The 12,998-nt window shown below is 40.3% G+C and overlaps 2 protein-coding genes across 5 annotated transcripts in view; one reads left to right on the top strand and one right to left on the bottom strand.

Moving 5' to 3' along the window:
• SLA2 (Src like adaptor 2) overlaps positions 1-12,998 on the bottom strand; it is a 247,460-nt gene that overhangs the window by 98,515 nt on the left and 135,947 nt on the right. The gene's annotated exons all lie outside the window — the stretch shown is intronic.
• The window catches only part of RALGAPB (Ral GTPase activating protein non-catalytic subunit beta), a 57,914-nt gene that overhangs the window by 28,407 nt on the left and 16,509 nt on the right, over positions 1-12,998 (top strand). The window contains exons 10-18 of one of the 4 annotated variants that reach the window (XM_083746451.1): positions 831-866; positions 2,788-2,989; positions 4,414-4,581; positions 5,166-5,280; positions 5,928-6,075; positions 8,912-8,976; positions 9,131-9,263; positions 12,046-12,167; positions 12,669-12,851. In XM_083746451.1, coding sequence (XP_083602577.1) covers positions 831-866; positions 2,788-2,989; positions 4,414-4,581; positions 5,166-5,280; positions 5,928-6,075; positions 8,912-8,976; positions 9,131-9,263; positions 12,046-12,167; positions 12,669-12,851 — 1,172 coding nt within the window. Of the gene's footprint in view, positions 1-830; positions 867-2,787; positions 2,990-4,413; positions 4,582-5,165; positions 5,281-5,927; positions 6,076-8,911; positions 8,977-9,130; positions 9,264-12,033; positions 12,168-12,668; positions 12,852-12,998 lie in introns of all 4 variants that reach the window. The other 3 variants (XM_083746450.1, XM_083746453.1, XM_083746452.1) reach the window with 3 other exon arrangements.

Here is a 12,998-nt window from a genome sequence, read left to right as displayed (position 1 = left end):
CAAGCAATGGGTTGTAGCAGGCTAGGTTTTACTCATAGTAGAGCCATTGAAATTAATGGACCTAAATTAGCTATGTCTCTTAATTTCTGAACAGGGCTAACATTGAATTCAACTCAACACCTCCCCACTCCCACATGAATCCCTTTTCATGATTGGTGACACTACAATGGGAAAAATCTTCCAATGCCATTTACAAAGCCAGGCAAGGCACTTGGCTGTTCTTATACTAAGAAACTAGCAGGCTGAAACAACGAGTTTCTAAGATTATTTGCAATCTTCTAGCTTTCCCTTTTCCACAAAGTGAGGATAAGCCTGAGTTCCATTCTACCCTGTACTTCTTTTGACTAAAAGGAAATGGTTGGGCCATCTTGAAGGTCTTCCTGTATGGAAATTTCAGATAAGTAATATGTGGGACAATCAGACAGTGGTGAGCTGGTTACTTGTATTTTTTTCTCCTTCGCCCCCTATGATTTCCTTCTAGTGCAGATTTTCAGCTGGTGGTATATGAAATAAAGCAAAATACTGCCTGAATTGTGAAGGGGCAATATTTCTACTACAAATATTGAATGTACATTAATATAGATACCTAACCCTTACAGCAGTATATTTTTTCTAACTTTTGTTCATTGTTCTGCATGAAATCATAATTTTAGACCCTAATGCTAATTTCCTGTGTGTTTAACAAGCCTACTAGATCATAAGCTTTGAATCAGTTTTTCAAAAACCTAAAAAGCTGCTTAACTTGTTGTTACAGTTTCACCATCTTTAAAGTATTTTATAACTACTGCTGTCCTTTGATTTGTTTCCATTTTATTTCTATTATCTTGCAGCATCTTTTATCCAAATTCTTCTTTCTTATAAATCTTGTAAGTAGGAACTAGTAGCTTCTCTTTAATTGCAGTCATTTTTTTCTTTTTTCCATAATCCCTTTTTTTGTTTTGTTTTTATCATCATCATCCCTTGTAGCTTTTGCTCTTTACATGGGAAAGACAAATAACTGTGTGTGGCTTTTTAAATGGGGAAGATTGTTGGCAAAAGCAAATTAATCTGCCTGAATCAGTCCCATCATTTTCTGTACTCTAGTCTGTGATCATGTCATGAATTTAAGGACTTTGCACTAACCGTGTTCTTTTCTTAAAGCTTATTTTTATACAGAACTAGTATTTTGATTTGTATGCATTTTGCATGTAGTTCCCCCCCCCCCCCAATTATAATAATTTGCTGGATAGTTTATTCAGGACAAAAATGGCTCATGGGAAGACGCATAAAGATTTGGGCTTAGCTTTCTAAAATATTTTTTATTTTAAAAAAAATCAGTGAAGATTTTTTTAAAAAACAATACATCTGACCTTGGCATGCTTCTAAATTGTCAATCTGTAAAATTTGTAACATCCAACAAAATCATGAGCGGAGCTTCTGTTTGTAAGACTAGCTGATTTAGGCTGCAATCCTATGCACACTTACTTGCGAGCAAGTCTGATTTGAATTCAGCGAGACTTCCTTTTGAGTAAACATGCTTAGGATCAGACTGCAAATGACTTGTGCCCGGAGTTCCCTTAATAGCGTATGCTTGTTCTTACTTAGTTGCTTTAGGATTGGTGGAATTAGACTTGTGCATGTCGATCCAATTTTATAATTCACCTTCTCTAGAAATTTCAAAGCAGCTTTCAGAAATCGGGCAAACCACTATGGAAATGACATTCTTCTTGACCACTTCCTCCTATCTGGCTGACAATGAGAATTTTTTTGTATAGGGCATCATTGATTAGGATTATAAATGTATGAAACTAGACTTTTGTTGAGGAAAAGATAGTCAGAGCTTCCGGGTGGATTTTAAAATAAATTTATTGTGTCTTGTCTTTAACCCAAAGAGATTCAGGCACAGCTTCTACACATGCGCAGGAGCTTCTATCTTTGCTCTTAGCTTCTGAGGTCCCACCTTTCCACCATCACCCCTCGTGCTTCTCACAAAACGGAATCTAGAAGGTGGTAGGGCTATGGAGCAGTCTCTGATAGAGCGTGAAGATCTGTAGACCAAAAGGGGGCATCTTTATATGAATGTGGAGGGCACCGGCATTTTCTGTAGGGCTGTGGATCCTAACCCTTCTTCCTGAATAGGTGATCGTCCCTTTTAGGGTTTTTTTGTTTTCGTTTTAAGCAGTGTGAGAGGAGAAAGTTCTGAAGTCAACCACCCATTATTTTTCTTTTCCCAAACATGGTTTTCGTTATAATTTGGCCTATGTCTTAAACTCACGAAATTGCAGTCTTAGTTTCTGTAGCACAGATGGTACCTAGAGTAGATTCATGACGGTGTCAAAAGATGAAGGGAGATCATTAGGGCATTAAGATTTGTGCTATTGAAAGCGTAGAACTAGCTTTTCGAATGGCAAAGAATTTATGGAGCAGGCTAGGAAAATGAGTGGCCTAGACCTGAAAAAAATATTAGGGACTCTATTGAGGGACCTCCTTGTTTAATGCATGTCGCTGGGAATGTGAATGGAGTCGAGGCTTCTGTGCTTGGCAGCATGGATTGTGCAGCATAGAATACTGCGGGAAGAGATGATTACACTTGTGCGTGGAGATTAAAGGGATATAATTTCTCACTTCTTACCGAAGTAGTTAAATGATCCCTAAATGCTTTATAAACAGAGGCAGCAACTCAAATGCAATGAACTAGTGGCTTTTATGATGACTACATTTTACTTGATCTTTGTGTCCCAGATCCCATGAGCCTATTGAGTATGTTGACCAATATAATGAAACTCTGTGCTTCTCGTTTTGTTTTAGCTATAGCAACACAAGCTAGTGTGGAGTTTCGCCGGAAAGGATCACAAATGTCTACAGACGCTATGACATCCAATCCCATGTTTGATGCAGGCGAGTTTTCAGACAACTATGAATCGGGCAGAGCAGAGGCATGTGGAACACTTTGTAGGATATTTTGTAGCAAAAAGACTGGGGAGGATATACTGCCAGCCTACTTATCCCGGTAATTATTTAATCTTAATTATCTTCTCAGAAGCCCTGTTCAGGGGAACTGTTCCTGCAGTCTGTCCGCGCATGACATCTGCCAATTAGCTCCGCCCTTGCCATCACACACTTGAGCTAGCCTGGCTGCCAGCATTTGTGCATACCGGAAGTACATCTGCAGGGCGAGAGTGCTTGCCAAAGGCTCTCTCCTTGCAGAAGTTTGCATTGTACTTGCAGGTGCCAGATGACAAGGCTAGCAGGGATGTATGGTGATGTGGGCAGAGCTAGTTGGCATGGCCCTCCTTGCTCATTGATTGAACACATGAGCAGTTCGCCTGAGTAGGGCTCGAATCTGCTGCTGAGTATCTGTGTTAGATAAGAAGGGGTTCTACAACTTTTGAAAGCTCCTTTGTGCCCAAATGTTCAGGGTTGTATGAATCCTAAGTAGGAGACCCATTGAAATTAATGAGTCTCCTCGGTTCAGAGTGAATAAATAAAACAAATCTGGTCAATCGTATGTTTGTAGGATAAGTTACTGTCCTTGCCATTTAAGATACAGAGTAATCAGTCAAAGGGGATGAATAGGAGAGGTTACTTCACGGTTCAATTTTTCCCCCCGGTGATGAAAATACAGTATTTCACCCACAATGTGCTTTTTTCTACCTAGGGTAGAACTTAATGTAAGAGAAATACAGCAAATAGAAACACCTTGATCATTATGTTTCAACAGCTGTATTGGACAGTGGAAGAGAGTGGGTACAATGCGGCTCAACATGATAATTGCCTTTATATTTATATGCATTTAAATACAGAAGCCCATGTTCATTTTTTTTATGTCACTTGGAGAGAATGTTCAACTAAAAGCAAGCAATGCATCCTTTATCTGAAACATTAAAATGTTGGGTAGAGCTATGTTATGGGTGACAGTAGTAAGACACAACTTCATATTGAGCTTTCTTCCTATTTTCCATGTAATTTTGAGCAAAATGTTGTGGCATCATATTGTGTATTTCCCCCTGTTCTGTATCACATGGAATACTATGTTTGGGTAACTGTGTCTTGGAAAGAATATTGTAGAACTGTAAAAGGTGCAACCAAAATAATCAGAGGGGGGGAGCAACTCCCCTGTGAGGAAAGCTCAGTGTCTGGGCCTTTTCAATTAAGGAAATTTCTTTGATGTCTGAAGATCATTTACACTACTCCAAAATGTTAGAGAAACTCCCCTGAGAACTGAATGACATTTTGGTACAGAATAAGTAATCAAAATGTCTGAAGGACATTTATTGTGCTGATCAGCCTATGTGTCTTTGCTTACACAGACAAGGTGACAGATATTGTTATATCCACCTGAAAATGCTTCTGTGCTTCTGACCCAGCCCCGATAGCATTGGATTACAAATGTTTTCTTTCTTACAACTCATTAAGCCTGTCTTTCTCTGCCAGATTTTACATGCTTTTAATTCAGGGTTTGCAGATAGCGGATTCCGTTTGCCATCCGGTTCTGGCTAGCGTTATTCTAAACTCTCCTGCATTATTCTGCTGTGACCTGAAAGGGATTGATGTCTTAGTTCCATACTTTATTTCAGCCATGGAAACTATATTACCTGACAGGTAATTATATATATATAATTTCGTTTTTCTGTTTTGTCTTAGTAAGTGAGAGAGAGTGAGAGAGCCTGTCTAGGTGGCCTTAAGAAATTGCTTAATTCCAGTTTGCTTTTATGTGTTCCCACTTTCTGCTTCATTGACCATGCTGTGAGCGTTCCTATTTTCAAGAAATAGACAGGTAGCCTTGGGAATCAGATTAGCTTTCAGCCATACAAGTGCTTCAACAGACCACATGCATCTTGCCCATGTAACAGTGCAAAGCTTTGAAACACATTCAGATTCTGAGGGAATGTTAACTGTTTTAATTCCAAGTTGGGGATCTTGCTTTTTAGCTTTAGGCATAAGTACTGCAATCCCCTACGTTGCTTTCTGCTTACAAATTCTTACAATAAAGTCAACACACTGGGCTCTTATGCAAAGCCAGCGGTATCAGGACATCAGAAAACCCTGAGGCACACACTGACTGTTTATGACATAGGTGAAATTTGCGCAGCAGCTGCTGTCCTTTAAAAAAGGGTGGTTTTTGCTTTGAAATCGAATGTGTTGGTGGCGATTTTGTTTAAAAACTGTTTTTTCTTTGTCTTCAGGGAACTCTCAAAATTTAAAACATACGTGAATCCTACAGAATTAAGAAGAGCCTCTATCAATATCTTACTCTCCTTGTTGCCACTTCCCCATCATTTTGGAACCATAAAATCAGAGGTAATGTATTAGTTTTTCAGTGACAATTTATATAGTTTTAACTTGGGCATAATGTATGCTTGTACTTTCAAATCAACAGTTAGGACCAATTACTTCTGCAATGATGTTGATTTTTTAAAACTTCACTGCTGTTGTATAGGGGGAAAAAGAAAGACATTCACAGAATGGGTAATTATTTGTGGTCTTAACATAAGAGTTCTTGCAGCAGTGAACATATGCTTACAAAGGAACACTTCAGGATTTGAAAAAGCGTATATTACACTGTTACAGTCATTTCTAGTAGAGAGCAGATATGACTGGCAGTGACACTACAGTAGACTCAGCCGAAAATCTATGTTTGTTGGGCATAAATCAGGTTTGTTGAGTGAGAAAATTGTGTTGTACTTCATTGAATTGCTGGTTTCATTTTGCTAGAGTTGAATCAAATCCAATTTTGCAGTCTGTTTAAGGGCTCCATTTGGCATTCTTCCTGTGTCAAGTTTTTCACTTTGTTTCTTTTTTGGGTGGGGCATATATTAGAAATATTAAATGGCACTAGAGTAGATATTTGTGAAATTTGTAAAAGGTCATTAAGAATACATGGTAGTACTCCTCGTGCTAATTCATGCATATGACTACAGATTATTAAAAAAAATATTATTTTTCAGGTTGTTCTGGAAGGAAAATTCAGCAACGATGAGAGCTCATCCTATGATAAACCAGTAACTTTCCTTTCCTTGAAACTGAGGCTTGTGAATATACTAATAGGAGCACTGCAGACAGAAACTGATCCCAACAACACCCAGATGATACTAGGTTGGTGTTTCTACTTGATCTGTGGGATGTGCATTTGAAAATGTGCATGCCCTTGGTAGTTTATAGTTTACAGTAGAATTTGCGAGCGCAGAGAGAAAAACCGCAGCCAACCAAAGCTTCCATGGTTGAAGGAAACAGCAGAATGCATCATAGCGGGGCAAGCCATGGAACTGATTAAGAGGCAGATACAGTAACAAGTGGCCAGGAAGCGGAGAGGGGAGTGGCCTGGATGTGGCTTCACTCCCTGAGAATAATCCAGACCAAGAGAGTGCCACAGTTTTGGGGTTGGTACCAAACAGTGCTACACGATTGGCTCTTCTGGATCATGTTATTCCTGGGATCAGAAGAATATTCAAGGATTTTGCCCTTAACCTCCAAGGGGGTGCTCTTCATGTTCTAGCCCTACAATAATTTAGCAAGTATTTTAGCAATGACTCCTGTCATTGTAAGGACCATTGCTATGTGAAAAAGAATAAAAAATAAAAAGGCATGTGTTTGAAGATATCGCATGTTCTGCAGCGGGGGCAGAACTCCGGCACTTTTGGACAATGGCTTTGCAAACATCATATTACTGAGCTGAAGGAATAATTTGGCTTATAGTATGGTACTGGTAAGGGACGCAGGTGGCGCTGTGGGTTAAAGCCTCAGCGCCTAGGACTTGCCGATCGAAAGGTCGGCAGTTCGAATCCCTGCAGTGGGGTGCGCTCCCGCTGCTCGGTCCCAGCGCCTGCCAACCTAGCAGTTCGAAAGCACCTCCGGGTGCAAGTAGATAAATAGGAACCGCTTACCAGCGGGAAGGTAAACGGCGTTTCCATGTGCGGCTCTGGCTCGCCAGAGCAGCGATGTCACGCTGGCCACGTGACCCGGAAGTGTCTCCGGACAGCGCTGGCCCCTGGCCTCTTAAGTGACATGGGCGCACAACCCCAGAGTCTGTCAAGACTGGCCCGAACGGGCAGGGGTACCTTTACCTTTACCTTTTTATGGTATTGGTATGGTGGCCGGGGACAAGTTCTAGAACCAATAGCATTCTAGTTCAGCCTTGTTTTACAAGGCACACCTGTTTTGCCTTTAAAACTGAACACCATATTTTTCTGAGCACTCTCTACAGTTTTAGCTCTCCTTGATTACGTTCCTGTGTTAATGTATGCCATTCTCTGTCTCTTTTGTTTTATCTAGTTCTGTATTTCTGGGGGAAATCTTCAAAGCTGCCTTTTGCTTTTGGCTTATAATGTTCGTATAAATTATATCACTGGGTTAAATTCAAAGCATATAGATAGGTTTGCAACTTCTGCTGTAACATTCTACATTATAATTTGCATTCTCCAGGTGCCATCCTTATATAGGCAGGAAGGCACCATCCATACACAAAAGGGAGGTATCAACAGGCTTATTGCAGAGCTGTTCACCCCTAAAAAAACCAGAAACCCTTAAGGAGGAACTCCAAAACAGCCCAATGAAGACTGAACATGCTCAGAGCAAGCAGAAGTAAAATGTGGGGGTGGAATGGAGTATCTTAGAGGACATGGGTGGATGACCGGAATACTAAACTGGTGCATCCCATTCTGCAACATTTTGTTTTAGGACCCCTTTGTATCATTAGATTTTTTTTCTTTCCTTATGCTCTAAATTTGTAGTAGCACATAAATGTCTGATCTTTTCAGAACATTCCCTCTGGGCTTTCACTGCAGTGACTTATTTTTAATGCAATCTGAATAAGAATTTTAGTGGAGTTTTTGCAGAACACTCTGGCCTTCATCTTAAAGGTAGTGAGACCTCAAAGGAATTGAAGGGGTGATGACTGCAATAAGTCATACTCAGTGGGTTTATTCTAACACTGGATTTCATCCAAAAGTGTCTCTTCATCAGCTAAAGTGGAATTTAAGTGGAAAGGAAGTTTTATAGAAATTTAGTTGAAAGCAAGTTTGTTTAGGGCCAGATTCAACTACTTGGTTCCATAAGTGGAAGCCAGCACAAGGTCTCTTCCTCTCCTCCCCTGCAGCCCTCCCTCCCCTAAGCCTCTCCCAAATCCATTCTAGGAGGTTGGGAGAAGAGAACTGATGGGACGATCTCCTTAGTGCTACATTTTATTCTACACTTTGACTTGTATTATGACATAAAATTTGGATCATGATTGTTAGCTATCCTGGATCAGTATCCAGTTAATGCATCCCACTTGTGCAATGGGACCTTCCCCCTTTCTCTCTTGCCTGCAGCCTGTAGGATTCGGGGAAACTGTATAACAGTTTTAGCTAAGGTTGGAGAGGTGGGGGGTCCCACTACACATGGAGAAATCCTTGTGCTGAACGACCGTGACTTACTACTGCTTTGCATACAATCCCAAGTGTTAGGTATACCTATATTATTTTTAACCCACTTACAAAAATGTTAAGATGATAAAATGTGAAGCAGTAGCAGTGTAGAAACAGCAAAATATAATTTGAAGGTGGGGGACCTGAGACCTTCTATTTTCCTAGCAGATTTCCACTGAGCTTCTCATTGGAGTGGGATTCGTCAAACTTCGAAATTCCTTTACAAGTTGTTATTTACTATTTCCAAAAATAGGGATCATAGGCCTCCTGTTGCAGGGTGGGGATGGGTGTCACTTGATGGATTTTCACAAAAAGATGAGGCGAGTGTCCATCTGGCAAGTACTACTAAAATACCAATTTGCTAGATGAAACAGAATTTTACCAAAATTTGAGGTAATTCTCACAAAATTCAAAGCTGAGTATTCACACGTATATCATTGCCCTTGGATATATTGGTATAAGGGGTGTTTTTTTAAAAAAATTGTACATACTTTAAATATAAAATGTTATCATTTTTAACTCTACAGGTGCAATGCTGAACATTGTGCAAGATTCTGCCCTCCTAGAAGCCATCGGCTGCCAGATGGAGACGGTAAGATGGGTTGTTTTCCTTGTTTTGGAAAAGGGTGCCAGGTTCCTTGTTGGGTTACATCAGGTTGTCGCATAGCCAGAGCACAAAGGATGCCTGACTCAGTTGTAGAAAGGTAATCTTCAGCCCTTCAACAGCCTGTTTTCTAACTTGACAGAATGGCAGCGAGAATACTGTCTTGAAGAGCCACAGTCGCACTAACAGCGGCATTAGCACGGCAAGTGGAGGAAGCACAGAGCCCACTACTCCTGACAGTGAGAGACCAGCGCAGGCTCTGTTAAGGGATTATGGTAAGGAATTGAACTTCTTAAACATTTGCATTCATGCCCTGGTATGCAGTTCCCATTTTTTAAATGATTTTTTTTAATGCTAAGGAGATTTCCATTTGAAATAATGTAGACAGCTTTTAGTCCTTAATAATATAAAAAGCAAGGGAAAGAGTGTAACAGATGTTTTATTATGAACTAGCAAAATCATCATGATGGGTTAGTGAGGAAGGATTATGGGTAGCAGTGGGAGTGCTGGGAGCATTCCAACTCTTTATTTAGTCAACCCACCAGTTCCCTTGCTGCAGCTTTTCTGTTCCTTCACCTCAATCCCAGGGACTGCCACCACTGCTTTCTCATTAGACTAAAAGCCTTCAAGATACTGCCTGATAACATAGGATGTAGTTTGGTTTCTCTGAGATGATGCCATTATCTGTGACCTCTTCTGCTCAGCTGCTCCTGTGTCGGAGCACTCTGACCCCATTGCAACTTCAGGGAAGATAAAACTGAATATATCATGTGGTGTCCCAGTTCTTCATTGTTGCTTCAGTTTCATGCACTTTGTATGTTTCCTTCTATCGAGGGCTGATTATGGAGTGTCAGCTAATTGTTGAATGCCATGTTCTAGCGCTCCAGTTTTGTGCCTGCTACAAATGTGTTAAAAAGCAGTGTCCTGCAATTAAAAATTAAAAATTTGCTACAGAAAGCGGGAGAGCAGTACAGTATTTGTTTCATCTGCAGCAGTTTTATACGTCTTTCTTCAGCAGTTGAGTTTAACCTGAAATGTCTGTTTTGACAAGAAATGCTTCTATTTCACATACTTAACCCAGTTTGCTGTGAGATGCTGCTGTTTTATGGTTTTCATATATGTGCCTGGGGTTCATAGTGACTACCCAGCTGTCTGGATTTATACATGTCTGGAATTTGATAAACCAAAGAGCTCAGTCAAGTGAGGGTTTGAAGCAACCTAGGTGGGTGAAGGCAGGAGACCTCAGACAATCAACTTCCCAGAAAACACAATAGGAGCCTACATTCAAAGTTTAAAGGGAGGAAATTGGCAGACAGGCAGTTTTCTCCTTCCTCTACACGGAAGATTCCTCACTGTTTTTACTTGGCAGAAACCTCACCTTAGGGATACCACCTTTCTTAAGAGCAGCAACCTGCCTCAGCTACTTAAATATTTAAATGGCTCACTCATGCCACTGCCTGTCCTTAACAGGCAGAAAACTTAGCACCCAGATAAAGTACCAGGTAGGCCATTGAAACACAGGCAGTTGAAGGTCCAGGTAGACTCTTCAGAGAGTTTCCCACATTGTGCCTTTGTTGAAGCAATGCAGCATGTAAGCTGTTTTTGAACCCAGCTTGATTTTGAACCAGATGCTTTAATGAAATGACATTACCAGTCCATTAGCTAAAACCCATACAGGCTGCTTGAAACTGATTATTTGGCTTAGAAATATGGAGATAGTCATGATCAATTGACCCAGTTTTGGACATTCAGGTAAATTGTCATTGTTGTTTACTACTACTACTACTACTACTACTACTACTACTACTACTACTACGTGGTTTTTCACCCAAAGGTCTCCAAGCCACTCACAGCAAAGAAAAATATATAATGCATAATGCAATAGGGAAAAGGAGGGGGGAGGATCAAATAATACATGATTTTCACATCACGAGCGAACGACATGTTAAATGGAAATGAATCCCAGCAGTGTTTTTAAAAAGCAGTGAAGCTTTAGGCAAGGGAAACTTCAGAGTAGAGAAACAGCAGGGTTCTTTCCTAGTCCTTTCCTTGCCCATAATTTATCCGTTGAGGAGGGCAGGGCTTAGTAAAACCATTCCAGAGAACCAATTTGGAGCAGATAGACAGGATAAAGCTCACTCATTTCTGCTGTAGAGATCCCTCTCTCAGAATTGCTTGGCTTTGCATCAGAACCAGTTCTGTGGATATATAGTTAATGAATATTATTTGTATAGCCCCTTTTCTCTTCAGATCAATTAATACAACCAAACAACAACAACATTCATTTTGGAATTCAGTTCCATTGTGATCCTATTTTTTTATTTTTGAGCCTAAGTTTATCCTTCCAATAAATTTTTTGAAACACTTAATTCTAACTATGCAGTTTAGAAAGATCAGTTGTCTAGAATTTTATTGTTCTATCCTGAGGGCAGAATTCAGAAGCTGTAGCACCACATATTGAATGGACAAAGATAAAGATAATGAATTTCCCTTTCTAAATTTTCATGTAACAAATTTCTGGCCGCAATGAATTGAAATGCTGTTTAAAACTGTAACAAATTGGTTTCCACAAGAGATCTGATTTATCAACATTTATAAAGTGACATTTCCCAGCAGTATTTTACAGCATCAGATACTTTGTTTTCAAGTATGAAGTTCACTCTGACATGTTTAAGTGTCTGTCTTACCAAATAGCAGCGGCCTTAATGTGCATCTGCAGCTGGCAAAACCTGCTGGATTAACATAGGAAAAAGAATGTTTTGGAGACATCAGCCTGTGTGTTCCCAAAAATTTCTTTATTAATTTCTCAAAGCCAAACAAAACCCACATACCTAAATCAGTAAATAGCTTCTTTAGTTAACATTCATAGTCTAAAAAGTTACTTAATCTGTGTGGATTGTGAATGTTTTGCTTCCCAAATGGATGTGTTTTCTGTGTGTACTGTGGCTGCTTGAGCTTCTGCCCGATGGACTGCTTTGCTGACTGTTACTAATGCTTAGTTGTTTTCCCTCCCTGTGGTGTGTGGTATTGGGGTTTATATCCTAGCTCTTCATACAGATACAGCTGCCGGACTCCTGATTCGCAGCATTCACCTGGTAACACAAAGACTCAATGCACAGTGGCGGCAGGAAATGAGCATCTCATTAGCTGCACTAGAGCTTCTTTCTGGTTTGGCAAAGGTGAGCATCAGGCAGCCTGTTGGGCTGTGGGATTTGGGCTCAGGTTTTCTGTCTCTCCCAGCCACAAGTTCTTACCTGATGATAACTGTAGAGAGTTTTGCCACCTCTTTAGTGAAAAGGAACATCTGGCAGAGCTGGCAAAAATAATTTGTTCTGCGCTGAGGAGCCAACTCCTCCCACACAGTGTGTGATTTTCATTTTTCCTCTTGGAAACGAAATTGCCCTGGATAAATAATTCAAGGTGAAGAGAATGTTTACTGAAATAAAATAAATGGCTAAAAGACAGCAGGGGTTTTTTTTCAATCCAGCTAGCTAGAAAGGCACCAAATTCCAGCACTCCTATGTGTATCTTCTTTATATATCATCATTTAAGCTTTTCAGTTGTGCTTTTACGGCTTCAGAGAGTATTGATTTACATTGTTTCTTAGTTTTGTTGTTATCAACTGCAAGCCTAATTTGAGAGGTTTCCAGCTGAACATCTGCCTTTGCTGCTTGCTTCAGGTGAAGGTTGGTGTTGATTCTTCTGACAGGAAGAGAGCAATTAGCTCTGTGTGCTGTTACATTGTGTACCAGTGCAGTCGTCCAGCTCCTCTCCACTCCAGAGATCTGCACTCCATGATCGTAGCAGCATTTCAGTGTCTGTGTGTCTGGCTCACGGAACATCCAGACATGCTTGATGAAAAGGCAAGTGAAATCGCACTGTTTATCTATTAATGTGCAAACCACATTATTTTTCTCTAAACGGTAAAAAAATGTCCAGAACAGACGCTCCTCCTTTCACTGGGTATAATAATGTGTTCCCATGTTTTGTTTCTAATACCAGACTAGAGG

Source organism: Podarcis gaigeae (assembly GCF_964106915.1).
Source record: "Podarcis gaigeae genome assembly, chromosome: 6".
In the NCBI taxonomy this organism is placed as follows: Eukaryota; Metazoa; Chordata; class Lepidosauria; order Squamata; family Lacertidae; genus Podarcis; species Podarcis gaigeae.
Note: the sequence above shows the minus strand (reverse complement) of the source record. Positions and strands in the feature narration are given on the sequence as shown.